Genomic DNA, 22416 nt, shown 5'->3' with positions numbered 1-22416 from the left:
CAATTAAGCCTGAAGCACTTAATGTCGATTATTGTCAGTCAAATTTGGCAGTGTTTGTGGAAAGTAACACCAGATGCTAATAGGGGAACTATTTTTTTCCCTGTTAACTGATTTCTAACAATATATTTAAAAGGTCAAACCAACTGTTTCCTGTAAAACAACACAAAAAACTCGAAAAAAAATTATAAAAACTGACAAATTGGTTGTAAAACCCCATTTAAGTGCTTTAAGGGGTAAAGTAATTCAAGTTCGATTGAAGCGTGGAAAACAGTAACAACCGAACAAGTAAAAACCAATCCGAGCGTCAGCCCTGTGGGCAGCGATATAATCCCTCCCAGGAGCGGCGCGAGCGCAGGGAGTCCCGGCTGCTGAGCGCTGCTGCTCAGAGGAGCGATGGTGGAGGGCTGCTAAAGATGGCCGCTCTCTCCGAGGATGGGAGGTACGGATTAAATTGTGGCCAACAGAGCGCCGAGAGGGTCACCGTCTTACACGTCAAATTGACCGAAACAGCGCTGAAGGCGATAGAAAGCTACCAAAATTCTGCGGTGAGTGAAACAAGAACGAATTTCTCTAAAACTCCTCTAGAACTCACGGACTTGTCGTCGCTTGTAAGCTAAGAAGCCAAGCTGCCACGCACGGCTAGCGCTACCAAGTTAGCGAAGCTGTTGACAGAACTAATTTATCTCTATATTGGTTTTGTGTCAGTCTTTCAAACTTACTATAGACGAAAAATGAGGCATTGGTGATATGTTTTGACATACTTCTGTTTACTGACAAATGCTTTTTAGACGAATAAAACGTGTTTGCTAAATTGGTAACAGGCTCAGATTAGCTTTAGCTTCGCCGAAGTGTAATCGCCTAGTACTGTGAACGTCGACAAAGTACTTTTTTTCCACCTCTCTGTGCCCAAATTTACCATTTCTTTCGAAATTGGGAACTAATTTCATATTTAATAACCTCACGTGAAGGTACATTTGCTGAGTTACACATTTAACGTTTAATAGCCTTGAAAATTCACCCGAACTCTCAACTCGAAGAAGTGGTATTTATTTTCAGAGCAGGGTGGAAAATGTAAACCTCAAGACCACTTCGAGTTACAGCCGCTTCAACCATGTCGGTGACTGGTCATCTTTCCATATGGTTACACTTTTCGGCTAGCTGGTTAAGCTAAAACTGCTACTTATCAGGAGCCTGTTTTTTCCTAGCTGTTTTAACCAAATAAAATGGCTACCAAAAAGGATTTTTATCGGATTAGATATGAGAAACGGTCTCACATTTTCCCACGTATTGGAGAACCAACCAAAAATGGTTCTGTTTATGGCGTTTCTTTTTTTGTATATATCCACCCTTCTCAATATTTGTCTTCACTTCCTAGCAGAAATTCAAGAGTATGCTAGCAGTTACTAGTGTGTAATCTGATAAGGCTCACATTTTCCTCTTGTGTTCATTTGTGTTTTCCCTACTTTAGAAAGCCCTTCCAGTTCAAGGCTAACTCTGTTAGCCGAGCAACAGTACAATACTGGTGCAAAATTAAATATAACTTTGTAATCTTCAACCTCCCAAGTGATGTAATCCTGCTGAGGTGAACCCAGGTGAACTAATCTGGCAAAAACCTCTGCAGTCTTGAGTTGCAGATGCCTGACGCCTCGTTAGCTAACCTGAACTGTGCTAAGCTGCCAGCAGCTATACGCTTATATAACACAGAAACTTTGTCTAATGATCCTCTCAAGATTGATAAATTGGCTGGGCATGGTCTAATGATGTATGTGAAGATTGGATCTTTTATTACACACTTTCATCTATTAATGTTATTTACTGTTATTAGCAGAAAAGGGAAAATGCAGAGCACACCTGTATGTTATAGGTTTACCAGGCACCTGGTAATACTTGTTAAAAGCACATTTTTACCAGATTATTCAGTGTGTTTCTAACATTCAGCAGACTGCATTACCACCAAATTTAGTCCCTTTGTAACAGGCCCTGCCTCAGTCGTATTGGACGTGTGCAGCCTGCCATCTCTTTGCTGACTGAGCAGCCAAAACTGCCTGCTTTTTGTTTCTCTCCCTGTCAGTAATGCGTGTTCCAGCTGAACCTGTCATTGAACTATAGAAGCTGACTATCTTTGTATTTCTGTGGTAATCTGAAATGTGATCACAACTGGGTGTTCAGACTGGGGGAAGGGAGCCTGCGGCTCGGACAGCTTAGCTGTCTCAACTATGACACATTTATCTGTCTTAGAAAAGCATTAAACCTATTATATATAATTATGATGTGCTGTATTTAAGTGATTAATTATGTTGCATGTCTAAAATTAAAATGTAAATATTTGTATTTCTTCTCAGCCAGTTTATTATTTATTATGGAATTTAAACCTGGTAGGTTTTGAGTGTTTATGGCAGGTGAAGCAGCTCCGTCGTCTGCTTATTTCTGTGTCAACTCACTAAATACGGCTTGGTTCTGCATTAAACAACAAAAAAGAAGAAAATTCATTTTAAATGTATCTATATTTCTTACATCTAAATGTCCTTTAAGTTGAATCAAATGTATTTAAACTCAATCAGTAGGTTTCTAGTAAAAAAAAAATCTTTTCTAATTGTAATAAATAATAAAATGTGTTTTATAAACAATTATCTGTGGGTGTTTAAAATGTGTCAAACAAATGTTTCATCTGAGGTTTTATCTACTGTGGTGTGAACTGTGAACGCAAGTTGGCCAACATGTTATGATATATGACCTCTTTTCTTAGATGTACTATTCTTTTGTAGAGAAGTTTGTTTCTGCATTCATATATGACTTCACATGTATTAGTCTGATATTTTTGTGGATTTGTGATGGATGCATTTCAATTTGTCATTTGTCTTCTTTGTATACCTTGCATTATATCAGATTTATTTTTTTTGTCTTCATAATTGTCTAATTGTGTTTTTTTTCATTATTACTTTTAGAGTGTACCCTCTTTGCAGCCTACTATTCAATTCAAGGGACTCCAAGGGGTAAGTGCTTAATTTTTTTTAGGTCTTAGAAGTTGAGATCTAAGTTTTCGCTTTAGGCTTTGTATTTTAGGGGGTACAATTCAAGAAAAATGCTAATTTACAGCTTTGTGCAAAAAATGATGAATCTGAAGCAACAAAATCAATATAATGTATTTGTGTTATGCAGTCTACAAAGCATTTTATTCCACTAAAATGAAACGGTTTCACTGTCATCCATGTTGTCAGTATATACTGATGCTGGTTGCAGCGCCTCCAGCCTATCATGACAGCTTGTTAGAGTAGTCTTTCCACCACAACTTCCTTGTTAGACCACGCCCCCTACCATATAGACCACTCCCCATGTCAAATGAGGGACACAAATCTGAAGTTGAATTTAAAAATGATTTGATTTTAAATCAGAAAATTAAAAAAATAAGTTGACTTCAAAAAAGGTATTTGAAACAAACAAAAAAAAACATTTAAAAAAATTATCTCAAATGGAAACCTAGAGTAGGGATATTTGTAGATCCAACTGTGTTTCATATTTTCAATTATGGTCTGTCTTGTTTATAGCACAGTCATGTTTACATGTTGATACAAATTAATATAAACTTAAGTTTTAGTGCTGATTTAGATTTTGGTGAGTTACCAATGTGAAATTTTGAGTTGTTTTGTTGAACTGTTACATCTTTCATCAAATTAAAAATGGAGGCTTAATTACTGGATTTTGCCATCAGCCAACATGAAAGAAACTGGTTGCATATCAAATACTTCTACAAATATGAAATAAAAATACATTATTAAAGAATTTCACCCTGTTATGTCAAGAGTCTTCTTAACCCCTCTCTTATGGGGTCTATAAGCAGGTTCAACAAATTTAGAGTTCAAACCTGAACTTAGAGTCACTGGACTCAAAATTCTCAAACTCAAGGTTTTCGGTTCCAGAACAGCTGAAAATGTTTGATTCAATCAACTTGAAGTTGTCAGAACCAGAATCAGGTGTGAGCGTCGCGACCATATAAAGCCCTGATCAATGGATCAAAGGCAGCACGATTCACCATGGCAACGGGAGCAAACACCTGAGTTTTGTGCTTCCGGCGGTGGAAATTGATAAGTTCCTTCAAGCATTTGCAACAATAGGAGCACATTTTCTGCAAGAAAAGCAACACAGCTGCAGCGGTAGAACAGAGAGAAAATATCTGCAGTAATTTGAATCATTTCTAATAATGAATAATTAATGTCAGGAAGGTTATTTTGTCACTTGTTGAGTAAGGAATGGTTTTTGATCCGTTACTAATTCAACCTGTAATCTCCGTAATTGCATGAATGACCAGTTATGAGGAACTCATATTTGAACATCCATCACTTTAAAAAGGGGCGGAGACCGCAGAGAACTCTAAGTTTCCTGAAGAAAACCTGCTACCGACCAGGTTTCGTTCACAGACTCTGTTTCCATAGCTATTGATTCTGAGTTCAGCTTAACCGCTTCTTGGAACGGGCTTGGTTTCGCCCACTTTCCCGGGTTTGAGTTATCTCTCTTTCTGGAACCAAAAACTCAAGAGTTTTTACTGAATTTAGAGTTCAGGAACTCAGAGTTCCAACAAAACCTGCTTCTTGGAACGGGCCCCTGATGACCCCTCTTTAGATGTAAACATGCCTAGAGTTATTGTCAGGCCCACTTTTGTTAGCATGCTACTGTATGCTAAATTCAAGGTGCCTGTTCACAGAATAGATCCTTTTATTAAACTATATAATATTACAGTAGAGTTTAACTCAGGCACAGTACGGATGGGTTGACGTAAGTTGGCTCTGTGCTTTTTGTTAAGTTTTAAATCAGATGTGCAATTTAAGTTTTTTTTTTTTCTTTCAAAAGAGGTGTGTTAACGATTCATTTTAATTATAATTTTAGTTTTATCATAATCTGTGGTTTCCGATACAATACCATAGTCTATTGGATCAATTTGAATTATCCCATTCAATCTGTTCACTGCCCTAAAACCAATCCAGGACATCTTTAGCCAAAAATTTAACCAGTGTGACTCAGACAAATGCTGATCTTCAGCAGGTGAAGTTTTCCAGATTTCTTGTTTTTCTTGCAAGATAATCAAGCAAGTGCAAATTAAATGTGTACAAAGAAACAAGTAAATAAAAAATAATGGAAAATCCATTCACATTTGAATTTCATAAAGTTCAGCACAGTTTTTCCACAAGAAGAAATAAATAACATTACTAGAACAGTATACTGCATTGTATGGTCACATGTCTTTGCAAAATTCAGTGTTTCCACGCATTGGATTGTAATGATTGATGATTTTTTTGCTGCCATCACATGTGTGTTGTCTGCTGTGATGGCACTTAGTCATTGTTACAATATAATAAAATGATCCAACTGTGTCTCAATCAAAATAGCATTTTCTAATATGTATACAACTGATTCATTTTGAAGTGATTTTACATTGGTATGAGTAGGGATGTGTATTGTTAAGATCTTAGTTATACCACTATCGATACTGCTTATTGATCCGGTATCTTATCAGACTATCGATATTTTTATGTTCAAGAACAAGGAGGGAGAAGACGAACAATGTGCATGAAACCCCTTTAATTTAGAGCAATTTAAAACGTCATATATTAATTTAACTTCCTTTTCAACGCTAAATAAAATGATCAAAAACTTACGTGTCTTTGTATTAATAACATGCACTTAAAGGTAACGACAAATAAATGACTCAATTAAGAACCCAAATGAGTAAATCATATAGCCTTCTTACTTCAAAGAACAATAACAGTAGAAAGAAAATGTATTTTAATAAATTTTACTTTATATTTTGGATAATGTATTTTTGAGGCACAATATGAGATTTCATCCTGTTTTTAAGTAATTGTGTGTTTTGTTTTGTTTTTTTTTAAAACAGTGCTTGTAGCTGTATTCATTTCTATGCTCTTTTTTATTAAAGTTTCATGCTCTTACCTTTGATAAACCGCTAGCATACACACTTGTTGGAACAAAAGCAGTTCTAGACATCTCACTTGGAAGGTCAAACACTGCGCACCTTTCTGATAGAATGGGGTTTATTTTGGCAAGGTCTTAGGACAATTTACTATTATTACCACTCTAGCAAGACATGTTTTTGTTGAGTTTGAGACAGGGCATGCTGTTTTCAACTTTGTAAAAATAGTCACACTTTGGACCTTTTTGCTCGTGGTCGCTCGGCCATCCGCATTCATTTTGTCACTTGTCAGCAAAGAAATGCATGTGTCCGAGTGAAAGCGATTTGAACGGCCCCTCCCCTTCGCAGGAAAAGAAATTAGGAAAGACGGATAGATGGCCCGTCTTTATAAGCCACACGGAAACAGCGTGGCACACCGTGTCCACGCTGTTTCCACGACACTACACTGATACAGTAACAATACCGTTAAGGCTGAAACTTGTCGGTCCAATAAAAATTGATGGCGTGGCAGCAGTACCAAACAATACCAGTTTCGGTACCCAATTCCTTGGTATAGGTTGATTCGATTAACAGCTTGCCTCAGACAGACTATTATAAATCAATTTAATCAATTAATCGTCACACCCCTATTGAAATCTACATCTACTGACCTTTATGCTATTTTTTTAACTGCTTTTCTTTGCTTTTATGAACATGATACAAAAGAATGGGTCATTTGTCAGAGCTGTGTTGATCTAAACGGGGAACAAATTATTAAGGCAGAGAGGCATGAGACTATAAATTGGAGCAAGTACTGTTTTAGACCTGTTTTAAAAAAAATAATTAAAACCAGTGTTCAAACTGCTGTGTATTCTCTTTAGGGTACTTGGTTCTATTTAACTTGAAAAAAATGCAAATTTTTGCATTGGCATCTGTTAAGCCATCAGACTATTCCTCTGATTCTATGCAGAATCTGTAAAAATAAAATGGAGAAAAGTTTAAAAATTTTAAACTCAGTCTGTTCTTTTTTGCAGCGCATTAAAATTCCCAGAACTGACGGCTCTTCAGGCAGTGTCAGCAATTTTGATTTCTACCTGTCTAATGTGGGCAAAGACAACCCTCAGGGAAGCTTTGAGTGCATTCATCACTATGTGTCGAGGTAATGATAATCACTGATCAGCTGAATCAACTGTTGCTGTCTTACTACATGTTGCTAGAAGGTAATCCTTGTCTGCCTCACATTTCTCTTTCTTTGTCTCTAGCTCAGGGGCCTCACACCTGGCATTGTTGGCAACCATACAGGATAAGGTCACAGTGTGTGCAACCAATGACTCCTATCAGGTGACCCGGGAACGAATGACCCAGGCTGTGGAGGACACACGTGAGCGTGGGACCAAAGTCATCAAGCCTGGTGGCCAATACAGAGGTACAGTCTTTATTATGGTCATGACATTTTACTTGTGCCAGCTGAGAAGAAAAAATGAGAAGTTTAGGGTGACATAACTTCAAATATTAGCTGTGAGCCCTTGAACAGCCGCAATGATGAAAGTAAATCCAAACTTTATGGTTATCCTTTCCAAGAAAAGAGAAAATGGGTCAAACAGACAGGCCCGATAGTTGTTCTTTCTTTCTTAACCTTTATTTAACCAGGGGTGGATCCCATTGAGATTTAAAACCTCTTTTTCAAGGGAGCCCTGTTTGATACATCCTGGTCTAGCTGCAGAGGTGAGAAAAGCTTTTGAAGTACGACTGGAAGGAATGTTAATTTCTGGCATCAAGGTATATATTTGAGCAAATAGAAGCTGACTGGCTCTAACAAGCTGCCATGTGGTTACTTGATGAATTGATCAGGCTTTAGTTACAGTTGCCTCAAACTTGAAGTGATGTTACAAGGTGCTTTCAACGAGACTTTTTTTTTTTTTTTTTTTCAATGCGACACTTTTTCTCCTTGGACAAGTACAAAACTCTAGCCATAGCACTCTCCTCCAGCTGCAATGGACTTGTAGCATTCCAATAACTTATGGAAGGCCCCCTGGAAGTCTTCTGGTGTGGGTCCACGACCCTTGTCACAGCCTCTCATCTCCTCTGTGGTTTCATAATGGCATCCTCTGACGTTTATCTTGAGCGTGGGGAACCAAACAAAAGCTACAGCGAGCAAGGTCTGGACTGTAGGGAGAGTGAGGAACTGTCTTGATGCCCATTTCAGTCAAATCGTATGAGGTAGTGGACTCGCTGAACCCTATTTAATTTAAAGAATTTGTTACAAAATCATAGTTCCCACCATTGACTGTGTAAGAGAACTTGACTAAGGGACCTCTCTCTCGTTGCATTTTAAGTCATTCTCAATAATCTTTTTTTTTTTCACGATATTTCTTTATTGCAAGTTGTAAACTGGCCAATCAGATGCCTCAATAAAAGCATGTGGTGCCCGCTCATCCCCACCTTGAACCTTTGAAACATTTGACAGATTCTCCTACTTTCAGTGGTGGGGGTGTGGATTTCCAGCAGTTTCACTCCTTATTAGAGTAGTTGCCATAGAAATTTAATTCATCCAGGCGTGGGCCAATCGCTGCTTAATTTCATCATCTATTTGGAAATGCTGGTGTTCGTATTGTGGAAAAATGGCGAATGAATTTACTTAATTTCGTTAAAACTGGAAGTAAGCCGTTTTCTATGAATGCTGTCACACTCACTTAGTCCAGTTCTGTTTATTCAGTCAATTGATCCCACGCTGGCTTCAAACTGTTTTGACAATTGACAGTCCTCATCCATAAAAATACAAATTTTCCCCACCAGTTGCAGGATCAAATTACTTTTCGTCTCTCACAGACTCTTAGCTGCCTCTTTAAGCTTTTTGTAACAATGTGATATGGATACTTTGCCATACAAATTAAGCTATTAACAGTCTGAAGAAGTTCATTAGTCTTTGTTGTGTTCTTGCCTAGTTTAACGTAACATTTTTATTGGGTTTTGCGCTTCTGAAGTGTTCTCCCGTCCTGACTGCATTCTCCCAAAAAGTCAGCTGTGGTGATGGAAGTTTATTAGTTTTCTTAATATCCATCTCTTCCAACCTGTAATATTAAAAAGGATAAATTATCTCATTAAGCACATGGTAATGACATCAAAGTTAGAGCACAGGATGACTACATCTACAAAAAAAACTCAAAACATATTGAAGGTATTTCATATTTCTCCTAGTTCATGCTGTACATGCCATACAAACCTTTTGTAGAAGGATTATGTTTTGATTCTGATGGGTCTTTAGGTATAAACTGAAATACCCTTAACCCGTTTTAACTTTTATCTAATAGTTTTCAGTATTTGTCAGGAACAGTTGCAACAAAGTTTTTCCTGTCTGTTTTAAGATTTCTCAAGCAGTTGTTCTCGTTCAGTACACGGCTTTTTACGTAAAGACCAGCACTGTTTTGTTGTTTCCTTCTTTTCACGTGGAAAATGTGCCTGAACGAGTCCGTCAGGTTTGATGAGGAAGACTAGCGCCATCCACGATTGGCCGATAGATCTGAACTTTGAGAAGCTGTAGCTCGTCTCTGCTGTTTCCTTGTTTAGAATAGTTTCATCTGATGTTAAATGACATGGGTGTAGCTAAGCAAACAGGCTTATGGGTGACATTAGTTTATGTAGGTTTAAAAAAATACCTTCTTAGTCATAGTTTTGAAAACAAGTAACTAGAAACTTTAAAACTCTGTAATAAAAACATTTTAGAAACCACTTTTCATGGATGGTGTAGATTTGGGGACTTTCGTGATGTTTTTTTTTCTTAATAAAAAAAACCCCACATGAACACATAATCACTCACCATTTGATTTCCACCTCAAAGGTCATGCAAGTATTTCAGAAGTATTTCTATGTAGTTAAATTGTAAGACTCTAAACATACAGATTCTTCAATATTTTTTAATTATAGTTTGTCCTTGAAGACAGATTTACATAGAATGACTTAAACAGAAACTGGGAAACTATAAAAGTCAAAAATTAGAAAGGGGGGGGGGGGGGTCTAAAAGCTTAAACAGCTGTTTTAAATGGAAGTGCTGTGTTAAGCATTTGATTACTCTGTTCTCTTGTAGTTGCAGGTGATGGTTGTCAGTTTCTAGTTTTTATGTGATTGACATTTTTTTTTCACAACTTCCTTCCTTCCTGTTTCATTATAATTTAACATGAACGAACCGTAAAAGGGGAAAACTTCAGTGTAGTGTTTAAGAGCTGGATCTAACTCTTTACCAAAAAAGCAAGTGAAATTTCCTCTCTACTCTTTAGTTGTATCATTTTAAAGTACTTATAATGTCATTATCTGCATCTAACTACAGCGTCAAATGCTTCCTGCCCCCTTTTAATGAGCTCTGAGGCCGGTTTGGGAAAGCCTCAGGTTTGGTTCCCACTATGCCTGCCTGTGTCAAAGTGTACTTGAGCAGGACACTAAACCTACAGTGCTTCTGGTAGTCAAACTAGCACCTTCTCTGACAGCTCTGCCACAATACTGTAAATGACTGTGGGTCTTAATGATAGTAGGAAAGTGCTACATAAATGTTATTAACCGAAATGTAAAAGTTAAGAAGGATTTTTTATCTTTTATTTTCTTGTCTTCTTAGTGCTGATGTGCACTTCACGCTTGTGTTCACGTAGTCTTCACCGCTCTCTGTACAGTCATTGACGCATGAAGGTATGCTTGTGGTTAACTGCAGAGAAGAGTGTTGACGTGATCTCCATTTGTTTTTAGGAAAACAAGTTCATACCCGCAAGCCTGCCCTATCTGCCCCAGATGTAGTTCCAGAGCGCAAACGATCCACACCCATCAACCCAGCCAACACTATACGCAAGTGTCTTTCCAATAACCCTGTGTCGCAAAAGTCGCTGCGGGACCGCATCATCCACCTGCTGGCGCTGAAGTCCTACAAAAAGCTTGAAGTGCTCGGGCGTTTGCAGAGAGATGGCATCAACCAGAAGGACCGAAATTCTCTGGGGACCACGCTACAACAAGTATGACACGGCTGCTTTTACATTCAACATCATTTACTATAATTTTACATCACGATCACAATAACCAGAATCTCTTTAAAAGAGAACATTTTCATTTTTTTTTTGTCAAGTATTTTGACTCCTGACACTTTCTTCTTTTAAGTTTTCATGGTTTGGATTAGGTCTTTTTACATGAGGAATTCTTTTCTACAACTGAAACTGAACAGTCGATTATTAACCATATTTTGCATGCACAGATGGCCATCACAAGAAATGTGAATTCTCCAAACACGTCGAAGGTTTCTCGATGGTGAAGTTGCATTCTGAAACTGCCTGTGTTTCTGTTGAACAGGTGGCAAACCTAAATCCCAAAGACAACACATACTCTTTAAAGGACTTTATATATCGTGATGTCCAGCGAGACTGGCCTGGATACTCTGAAGAGGAGAAGACCCAAGTCGACCGAATCCTGGCTCGGTACTGAAAAGGCTTTATTTTGTTTGGAAAATTCCTAAATTACTTTCATAAGTAAAGTTACAGAAACAGAATTCACAGTATTGCTGCTGGGCAGATCTTAAGTGTGTGTTTGAAGCCGTCAGTGATGTGTGGAATACTTTCCATAAATAACCCATCATAGGTGAAATCAGAATTAGGATTATAGATGTTTTTTGGCTGTAAAACTTTTAAGACATCAACATTTTCTCTCTTAAGTTTTGAGTTCAAACCTTCATCACAAAATAAGTAGTATTGAATAAAAATAGTGGCTGGATGGCTCACTTGACTAGGTGTAGGTCTGGTGACACCTGGGTTCAGTTCCCTGGGGCACAATGTGCCAAAAATCCAGTGTAGATCCTTAAGCAAGACCCTTTCTGCTGCTTAACTGGGTCTCCATGTGCCTTGAAAATATAGGGTTGTATCAGGAAGGGTATCCCAAAACTACCTGTGCGAATCGGGAAACATTTTTTTTTAAAAAGTAGGATCATTGTTGCTTGTTTACAACAACTTAACATTTAGCTTTGTTATAACATTTCTTTAATCTCCCAGTTACAGTGGCCCCTAGTGATATTGTGGTTTACTTTTTGCGGTCTTGCTGATTCAAACTGATTTGCATCCGTGACGGGATGTGCTGAAAGATGAACAACACTATAGAATGAAAACAAAGATCTGATCGCTATGAAAGATTTCTATAGATTTGCTGAACTGCAGACGCAGTATGGAGCAGATTGATTGACAGCAGCCAAACAGGATGCAGAACACATAAAGGCATCCAATATTGCGCAGAGAAAAATCCTGAAACCGCAAAAGTGAATCATGATATGAGACACCACTGTAATGGGAAGATTAAAGAAATGCTATGTGCTGTCTAACAACCAAAGTATTTTTCTAAAAGAAAGATCCATAAAAATGATTGCACGTGATTTTAAACCTTTTTTGCTTTTTTTGTCATTAATGTTTTTGAAGTCAATACTTGATGGTCAAAGGGACATTTGGCTGTTTTCCATACAAAATTATCTGTGTGAAGGTTGAGCTTATCTATACAGTTTATGCTGCCAAGAATGGATTAAAAAATTCGCTCTATTTAAAAAAATAAAAAAATAAAGTAAATGGAGGTTTTAGACTGTCTTTAAGGATTGTGCTGCTTTGTTGCTCACGAGTTTCAGAATAAAGTTGCATTTTTTTCAGTCATACTTTTGGGTTGTTGAGTTTTAGTCCTATAGTTGATTAAATGTAGATGGCTACTAATCACTAGCAAACTGCATCTTTACAGTAAGATTGTTAGAAAAATGCATGGTTTATCTGTTTTAAATCTTATGTCATCATTATAGTGTCAGTCATATTTATTGCTGGGCCAGAATTGGCTAAACAAAAACAAAAAAACTGGGAAATTAAACATCATCATATAACAATTCCAAGTCAAATTCACCTCAAAGTATTCAAATTTTAAAAAGTGGAATTAAACTTCGATAAACTATAGTTGAATCCTTTTATTACTTTAATTGTTTGTAGGTTGGTGTTTTAGAAGTCATGTAGCTTTCCTTAAGACTGGATGTACTGCATGCACGCTTAAAATTCATGCAGATATTCATATATTAACTTTTTTATTGTTTCTGATGCACAAAACTAATTTCTTCTGATCAGACTGATGTCTAATAAAGGACATGGTTGAAACTTTAAGCATCTTGGTGCAGCCCAGCAAGTGCAAAGGAGTGTTTGACTGTATATTGATAGACTTTCTGCACTTTTTAATATAAAACATATTTTTGTGTTTGGGAATAGCTGTAACTTTATTAGAGATGAGAAGAAAAATTAGATAATTATTTTTCAGTCTCCTTAAAACGATACACTCTCATCCTTAACAAATACATCCCCCCATTTTTAATATGTTAAAGGCTTTATGTAAAGTTGCCTTGCTTTTCTAACCAGGGTTGTCTGCTTACTTTTATTTCCTTTTTTTTTAATAGAAAATTGGGGCTTCCTATTGAGTCGAGCTCATCAAGTAATTTGCCTAAAGACTGTGTTCCTGCATCTTCCCAGGTAATAAGAGCTTGCAAAGCTCTCACTTTCAGATGTCGACATATCCACCTCCTGATGGTAAATCTTTTCCCGCAGAAACGTCAGGGTGAATTTGACTTCATTGATCCCTTGGCTCCCAAAAAGCCCAGAATCTCTCATCTCACCAATCGAGGGTCAGCAGCCTCCTCTTCCTCTGAGCGCCATGAAGAAGAGGGCAGCCCCAGCTCCAAACCCCCTTTACTACCCCCCAGCGCCTCTTCCGGCCCGCCATCCCATCTGCCCATCTCTTCTCACACTCTTGCACCCTCCCACCAGCAGCCCAGCCCCGCCTCCAACTCCAACTCACCAAGCACCCCAGAGGGCTGCGGCACCCAGGACCTTCCCACAGACCAGAGCTCCAGCTACAGAGAGCCTTCACCGAGCCCTTTCTCCGCCAGCGATGCCCTTCCGGACCGCTACCAGAACGTAGTCTCTAGACCAGCCTCCCCCAGCCCTCCCCCTTGTACCTCTCTCACAGTTACATCCACTGTCATCACCAGCCCTCCTTTGTCCAACAATTCAAGTAAGTTCAAAAAGAAATCCAAAAAGCACAAGGACAAGGACCGAGAGAAGGAGAGGAAAAAACGAACTGAAAGAGGCAGTGTTAGTCCTCCTGTTGTAGCAGAGCCCGTCGAGGAGAGCTGCAGAGCCAAAAAGAAACGCAGCTCTGTGGAAGTGGAGAGTGAAGTTCACAAAGACCAAGGTTTGTCGTCCTGCATCAGTTTGTAAACACGGCTCTTAAAAGAACTGGAAATAAAACTCAAAATAATGCATTCTATATTTTTCTGAGAGGATTTCTTATAGAATCTTATTTTACTGCAGTTAACTCCAAAACCTGTATTACCTCCAGCAACCAAGTTCATCATTTACTGCAATAGGACTAAATTAAACTCTAACATAGTCTGATGCAGAATTACTGAAATTCAAGTTTCTGTAGAGATTGAAAACCACAAAATTCTGTTTTTGGTTCTCCTGACGTCTTATTAACAAACGCTGATAACTTTAGAGACTGGAAGCTTGTTTACCATACACTACATTACTATATATTTTTTTCTTCTTAAATTCCAAACTTTAGAATGTACTTAAACCTGAAATTTGTGAGGTGAATATCTTATCATTTTCATCTGTGCATCTATAAATTGACTCGTTTCAACAGCGTTTACTTTTCTTGTAGGATTGTCGGTGAACATTTTTCTTTTTCAGATTAACATAATCTAATCCAATGTCATTAAATGAAACTCTTACAACTCTGATAATTAAAATTTTTTTAAAGATTTGAATTTTTTTATATATATTTTTTAAAGTCTCTTACTGATGTTTATTTTGGGTTGGCATTGCCTTTGCTGCATTTACATTCCACTGTTTCCTTTTCTTCACCAGACAAAGAGAAGCCAGTCCAATCCACTGAACTGTCATCAAAAACAGATACTCCGGACTATGCAGTGTGAGTATTTAGTTTTATAAAATTGTTTATTCTAATATTTCTGTGTGCAGCTGAGCTGCGTTCTCAATGGTTCTGTTTGCAAATGTTCAACCTCAGCTTTATGTGATTAGCACTTCTTATGTCATCAAAACCTTTTTTTTTTCTAAAAATGGCAAACATACTGGAAATTGATTCATTCTCGTTATTATTGAACATTTTAATTGTCTGTAGTCTGTAGTCCTGCCGTTCACATTTTTTTTGTTCTACTTGATACAAACCATTTGCTGTTTCAGTCTGTTAAGGTGTGCCACAGTCTGGCAACCTGGACAGCCTCCTCTAAAACCAGCCCTTAGATAGAAACCTCAGACCAAAAACCCTGAAGGAAGGTTACAATCCTCCCAAAGATTCAGCTTTCCCTCACTGTTGTATTTTTTTTCATCAGATTATTTTATTTTACCTTTTATATGCTGCAATTTCCACTGATTGAGGGGAAAAAGTGCCACCATGTCATAACATAACCAAACGAGTGGTTTAACAACAACAGCAGCAGTAGTGGTACAGGAGTAAAAGAACTATCGTTTTAATTAGATATTGAGAGATTTCTATTCAAGCAAAATTTAAGAACGCTTTAGTCCATGTGCAGTGCTACATATCACATTTATGTGGTGCAAAGTGACCCTTTATTGTTGTGTGGATGCTTTGTTCTGCTCTGTTCACACCAGAATCTGAGATCCTTTTCTAAAGAGCAGTGAGCAGACAGACCGGTTTAACCTGATCCTAAAAATGGATCATAAATGTGTATCTAGACTATACTTGTTCAAGTATATATGCTACATACTTGAACTTTTTATTCTTTAATTATTGTTGTCCTAAAGTCCCACTCCTATCATACTTTGATCTATTTTCAAAGCATTCCCAGTGTTTTTTTTTTTTTTTTTGTGATTATGCTATTTTTAGCCAAAATCAAACCCTATGATGTTTCCTAGTACAGTTTCTGCAGAGCCACAAGACTTGATTAGAACTTTGCCTCATAGTTCTGGGTGGGACTGTTGGTGCAGAGTAAACCCGCTCCTGCTTCCTGACGTCCTTATGTTTTACTCTCTCCAGCCAGCTTACAGCCTCTCGCACCACCAAGCTAACATTACAGTGTGTCCAGCCGTACAGTTCTGAGCCAGATTCCAGCTCCGACAAGGAAAGCAAAGACTTCCATGGATCTAGGCTTCTTGAAGTGGATGCATTGAGAATAGAGCAGAGCAGGGAGCTTGTGACTCGCCGATTGTAGCTTCTACCTCATAGCTAGTCTTTTTTTTTGTTGCTTTGTGTTGATCTATCCTAATGTTTTAGAGGGTTTTAAACCAACATTTTACACAAACTTTCCTCCATCTTTGATCTTGGACAGACCTGTCCAGGTAGAATCCCCTGATCTGATGAGAGAAGAAGATTGGAGACTGCAGCGCTCATCAAAAGCTGACAGGGATTTTAATGAGCTGTTTTATTCATTTGTGCTGCTTTCTTCTGCTCAGCTTGTATGTAATGCAGATAAACAGCTGAACAATTTTGAGTACAGAACCAATGCTTTCATCAAAGCACTGCTGGACTTTAATTACACCAGGACAGTTGTGTAGCTTTATCATCACTGGCTGTAATTACAGGAAACTTGTTTTCTATGGGAAAGAAATATATGAGTGGAAATCACGAGCTTCTAGAAAAGGTTTCCTAAAATAAATCAGGTTTGTAAAAAAGCTCATCTCTGTTTCTTGGATTTCCAGGAAATACACACCTCTGGTTTCCCTCGACCAGCGGCAAAACTACAAAGATGACTTCAACGCAGAGTATGATGAGTACCGCCAGCTGCACGCTCGCGTGGAGGGCATCACGCGCCGCTTCACCCAGCTGGGGGCGCAGTGTCGGAAGCTGACGCCAGGCTCCAAAGAATACCAGGTCAGAATATAACAATAAAGCATCTATTCTTTAGTATAAACAAACTGAACAGCTATGTTTGTCTCTATTGAACCATTTAGACCAAAAGTCTGAAACCTTTAACACTTAAAGATCCATCTGAGCTGCTTGTTAGTGACTAAAACCAGAGCCAGAAAGTTCCACTTCAGTTTTCAGGTGGCTGTTAATTAGGACTGTGCAATAAAATGATGTATGTCGCAATAGAAGAATGAGTATCATGGAAGACTTTTATTTTGAAGGGTCTGAAATTAATATTTGCCAGTTGTGAGCGTTTTTACCTCTTTGGCAGGTAAAACTTAGAGCGTTTGTCGCCACATGGCGAGTAAATGTTTGCGTAAACTTAGTTATGTTTATTAGACCTCCTTTTGAGGATTTTTTTTTTGTCATCTCCTCTACTGTCTGCATGCAAGGTAAATGAGGAGACGCCCTCCACTGCCACGGTCGCTTCACCTACATAGTATTTGCCATTTGTGGAATTAATGCTTTTTTTTTTAAATAAAACTGTTCTGTTTTATGTTCTTTTTTAAAACTTTGAAGGCTTTTGTTTTAATTTTTAGTGAAGTTTGTATTATATAAGCATTTTCTTAGTTATCTGAAAACAGTTGCATCATGTTCCCTCAGTGCATCTGTTATGTTTAAAGTATGATCGGAAATAAGTATTTAAATCTACACCTGCTGCTGATTTACTTATTTCTCTTATGAGCCACAGAGCGTTCAAATTTGAAAAATAGTTATTTAGTTTATATCTGGATTATATATCGTTATCACCTTATTAAAAAAACACTATATAAAAATATATCAAACAGTTCTTCCATTCATTTATTAAATGCAACTTTCAAAAAACATTTAGTCATAAGTGTAATATTTCTTTTAAATATTAAAATTAGGGCTGTCAGATTTGTCGCGTTAAAAACACGTTAATCTGACATGTGCTTGACGCCGACAATTTTTTTGACGCATTAATCGGGTATTTTTCCTCATAAGTGCCTTTACATACCGCGCGCGCGGGCGTCCCCCCCCCCCCTTTAACTCACCGGCTGCTCTCACTCGATCACGGGCGGGTCTCCAACCACCGAGCTGCTAGCTAAAACCGGCCGGCGCTAGGACCTGGAGAGCTCCTGCACTCTAACCCGGCTCCAGTTCGCGTCCAGTACCACGTCTGGTGGTACCGGCTCGCGTCCGGCGCCGCATCCCGAGAGCTGCGGACCCCCGACGTTCTGAACAGCAAGTGCACCGGGGGACGTTTTAAATGTTCTGGAGGTTTCAGCGTGATCCAACCCCAGCATAGCTCTCTGTCTGCTGGCATATTCATGGCGTGAGCTCCGCTGGACACGTCACTGCATCGAGCTGCAGCCAGAGAACGCGGCGGCAGTAACAGACTGTCAAACTGTCCACAGTGTATCCTGCTTTTCTCAGTCTTTAAGGTTTTAAAAAACAAAAGTTAACTGGAAATGATGAATCTCTATTTCATTTATTACTGCAGTTCAACAGAGGAGGAAAAGATTTGGTCCTGATAAAAAATGAACATGAAAGTGTTATGGAAATGTTATTTTTGATGTTTTTTATTTTACTGAAAGTTGATTGAAGTTTAGAATTTAAAATGCCCTTCACTTGCACTTGGGCTTTTGTTAGGCATTTTATGTTGCAGCCTTTTATTGTTAAGAAAGTTTATCTCAATACAATGTTACAAAATAAAGTATTTCTGATGAAAACTATATATTTTGCCATTCTTCTTTTCATAATTAATGTAGAACTGTTAAATTGTTAAACTGTTAAATTCCCCATTTTTGTTTTCCTTAAAAAAGGGCCACATATCAATTTGCGATTAATTGTGAGTTAACTCAGGAAATGCGATTAATCGCGATTAAAATTTTTAATCACCTGACAGCTCTAATTAAAATATTTACCTTTTGACAGAAACACAAACAAGTTCCTTTCAAAATAAAATGCGCATAGTTTTAAATGAGCTCCTCCTGCTGCAGATTAACTTGAGTTAAAAGTAGATTCAAACGTGGACGTCTCTATTATTGACCTTTGCTGCGTCCTCATCCTTTTTCTCTATTTTCTATCAATTATTAATATAAGATTTTGCTGTCATTTTTGCTCAGTAGCCCATAATCAAAACCCATAATTTATTTAAAATATTAGCACTTTTGAACAACACCAAAGCAACAACGAAGAAATTAGTTTTCTGTGGCCCTTCAAGACAACAGTAAAGATGCGGTCTGGTTTTATTTTTATTTCTGTATGTAAAAGAATACAAGAGCTAACCATGTTTCTGTGATATTTTTGTGCTTTGATGTGAAAATTCTAACAGTTTTTCTTTTGCAGAATGTCCAAGAAGAAGTTGTGAAGGAGTACAAAAAGATGAAACAAGTGAGCATCATTTAGACATTACATTTATCTATTCCTTGTTGGTATTTATTCCCTCAAATTTGACCCACCAAATATAATAACCATGCAAAATTTTTACATCAAATTTGAAATGAGGCTGAACCCTTCATGGAAATACAGCCTTCCTGAAGTATCGCTAACACTCTCGTCTATGTAATTCCTAATGTTCACGTCCTCTTAAGCTTTGTTTCAGACAAGTATCAATCACTAGGAAATCACATGTGTGTGTGTGACATTTGTCAGATCAACGTGTTGAGTCTGACTTGATTTGCCGTCTTCACAGCACAACCCCAGCTACCAGGACGAGAAGCAGCGCTGCGAGTATCTGCACAACAAACTGGCCCACATAAAGCGCTTGATAGCTGACTTTGACCAACGCAGAGCCCAGTCCTGGTGCTGAACGCAGCACGGGGTTTCTTCTCATCAGTATTGTGAACAGAGTGTCCACCCAACTCACTCTTATTTATTAACATTTCTCTATTTCCTGCCTCTGCAACATGCTCCTGTTCTCTTTGAGCTTTGACTCTACAGGCCTTTTTTTGTTTTTTGTTTCCTGCAATTTAGAGTTCTGATTCAACTTTCCCTCCCATCCTTTGCTTTCTCCATGTATGGTTAAACTAGCTCCTGTGGAAAGCCACTAGGAGGACTGCATGAGAAACGAGGCGTGTGGAAAGAACTTCAGCTCCAACTTTTGAAAGACACTCTTTTAGGAAATAAAGTATTTTTGAGCATCAGAGAAAATATTACCTTGTATTTAAGTAAAATCTAAAAAAAAAAAAAAAAAAAGAGGGAGATCTATTTATTTTGGGACTCATAGTAAGCAAGAGTCAGCAGATCTATTTAATTCTTCTCAACCCCCCAAAAAATTGCCACAAGCCTTATGTATTTTGACTTAGTGAAGCAATTTTGCACAGGAGATTGAAAGATCATCTCATCTGCTTCGTTTCTCCTCTCTTGAAGCAAAACTGTACTAGAAAACTTTATTGAATCGAGGCGGACAGAAGAGGAAGGAAATGAAGCACTAAGAAGAAATCACTTGAGCTCATTGAGAATCAACAGACTGTGTGCATGTGTTATAAAAAAAATATATATATTAAAAAAAAAAACACACAGAGGGGAGGGTGATTTAGGTTTTTCAAGGAGTAGGAACCTCGTGTTGTCACTCATGGGGGAGGAAGGGGTTGTTACTCCTTTGCACCAAACATTGTGTTACGAATATGGTGCCTTACAACGTTTACATGCAGAAACGTGCTGGTGAGCCACAGACCTATGCAAAGGAACTACAACTGCCTGGAGAGCGTGCGATTGTGTGAGGGTGTGGACACCATGTGGGGAAAGAAAAGATGGGGCGTTTAATTGTGAAGGAGTATTTGTGAGTCTGAGTATGTTTGAGTTCTCCTGAGTGAGTAAATAAGTGCAATCAGGAGAAAATGTTATTAGATGCATTAAAAAAAAAAACTTAAAAAAAAAAGCTGCTACAATGTTTAACCAGCCAGCAGTCGGGATCAACCTGGCTGGAGTGAGTATCTGATCCTAGTGGAAGATGTGAAGGTTCCTTAATTTTGCCGAGCTGTTCTGCTTTAGACATGAAAGGGAGTTCCCGTTTCATGAGCAGCAAACTTTTTCTGTTCTTCAAAGAAGCCACTTTGTCATCCATCTGTACTGTGGTGTTTCAAAGGAAATTCTCTTGTTTTCCTTTCAGAGCCGTGCAAGATCTCAGTAGCTCGTTTTTTTTGTTTGTTTGTTTTTTTCTCCCTCTCATTTAATGCAGATTTATTTTTCACGGATGGATGACTTCTGATCTGTTCTTCATTTCAACAAGGGAAATTTTTTTTTTTTTGTTTACAGACTTGTGTTAGAATGTTTTGCCAAAAATTAAATGCCTTTTCTGGTACTGCTTGTATGGAGTAAGATTTCTGACCGGAGAGCGAGAAACAACATGAATGTTGAAAAACTCACATCCACCGAGGAATCCCACAGACCTCCTGTAAATGTGACCAGAAACCAGGTCAGCAGTGTTCTAGGAGGACTCTGTCCTGATCCGTGCTTTCATTTTCCCTCAAAGATTTAACGTTTTATTTTAGTTTTTCTTCTGGAATGTTGGTATTCTGTCCAAATGTCAGTCTCTGCAGCAGACTGGCTGTTAAAATCAACAAACGACAAATATAATTTCAGCTAAACTTAGTTTTTAGTATTTTTGACAAAATCGGCCCCTTGTTTAAGGGTGTCCGATAAATGCTTTTCAGTGGGAAAATCCAGATTTATGAAACTTATCAGACGGCCTTAAAGTTGCAAACTATCACCCCTGATGTCCTCTAAAACATTCTGACCTGATCAAACAAAACAGTTTTGCTGTAATTTGGATAAATTAACTTATTTTGGGGTTTAAAAAACGTTTATGGGCTTTAAATCAGTCTTAAGGAGGAAGTTTGAAATGCCTCAGCAGTGTTTAGAAACGGGAAATTAAGTACATTTAAATGAAATGTCATTTTGCCCACCTGCAAATGTAAAACAAACACATTTCAATAAACTTAGTTTCACCTGGAAACCCTTTGACTTGTTTTTTGTTTGTTCTCAAGTGGTTAAAAAGCTATCATTTTCCCACTATGACCATCTGTTTAAAGTGGCAGTAATTCATTAGAAATTACGAGCTAGTTGGCACAAAGCAAACCTGCCTCCTCTTCCCATCATCCATTGGATTAGCATGTTCTTGCTAATCCCATTTTTTTTTTTAGCTTATTCATGACTGGTGACAGTGGTTGTCATAGAAATGTTAACTCAGACTGACATGAACCAATCACACTGCCATTTGGCTCCAAGATGGCGGCGTCCGGTTTGCAGAAAAATGGGAACTGAATTGGCTTCATTTCACTGGAGTCGGAGGTAAAGCATTTTCAGTGGGTGATGTCACTCTTGCCCTCTCCAGTTCTATATATATACAGTCAATAGTTTATTGGTTATCCCACTAGCTTACAGCCCCTTCACCCCTAACTACCGGATCAATGGCCGTATGGTGGAGTCTGCCCTGACACTGGAAGGTCGTGAGTTCAAATCCAAAAACTAAAAATGGGATCCAGTGCCTCCTGCTTGACACTCAGCGTTAAGGGGTTTGATTGCGGTGTTAAACCACCAAATGATTCCCAATCACGACTGTGTCTGCAACTCACCGCTCCCGCTGAGTCAAATGCGAGGAACAAATTTCACACACCTAG

The 22416-nt window shown here is 38.2% G+C and overlaps 1 protein-coding gene across 1 annotated transcript; it reads left to right on the top strand.

Moving 5' to 3' along the window:
* Nucleotides 1-32: 32 nt before the first annotated feature.
* On the top strand, nt 33-21752 carry ell2 (elongation factor for RNA polymerase II 2). Its single transcript, XM_024270123.2, has 12 exons — nt 33-545; nt 2946-2993; nt 6937-7061; nt 7165-7328; nt 10637-10896; nt 11228-11352; nt 13338-13410; nt 13486-14131; nt 14809-14872; nt 16621-16792; nt 19142-19186; nt 19488-21752. Exons 1-12 carry the CDS (start codon nt 414-416, stop codon nt 19602-19604), a joined length of 1971 nt encoding a protein of 656 aa, XP_024125891.1. The 5' UTR covers nt 33-413; the 3' UTR covers nt 19605-21752.
* Nucleotides 21753-22416: the final 664 nt, after the last annotated feature.

The sequence above is a fragment of the Oryzias melastigma genome, linkage group LG5 (assembly GCF_002922805.2).
Source record: "Oryzias melastigma strain HK-1 linkage group LG5, ASM292280v2, whole genome shotgun sequence".
Lineage (NCBI taxonomy): Eukaryota > Metazoa > Chordata > Actinopteri > Beloniformes > Adrianichthyidae > Oryzias > Oryzias melastigma.
The sequence above is the reverse complement of the archived record's forward strand: the minus strand, read 5'-3'. Positions and strand labels throughout refer to the sequence as shown.

Excerpts from the sequence above, each read along its gene's own strand:
- ell2 (XM_024270123.2), top strand. The coding sequence starts at position 414 with ATGGCCGCTCTCTCCGAGGATGGGAGGTACGGATTAAATTGTGGCCAA. Across the intron at positions 7,329-10,636 it reads GCCTGGTGGCCAATACAGAG|GAAAACAAGTTCATACCCGC; the intron begins GTACAGTCTTTA and ends ATTTGTTTTTAG. Across the intron at positions 16,793-19,141 it reads CAGGCTCCAAAGAATACCAG|AATGTCCAAGAAGAAGTTGT; the intron begins GTCAGAATATAA and ends TTTCTTTTGCAG.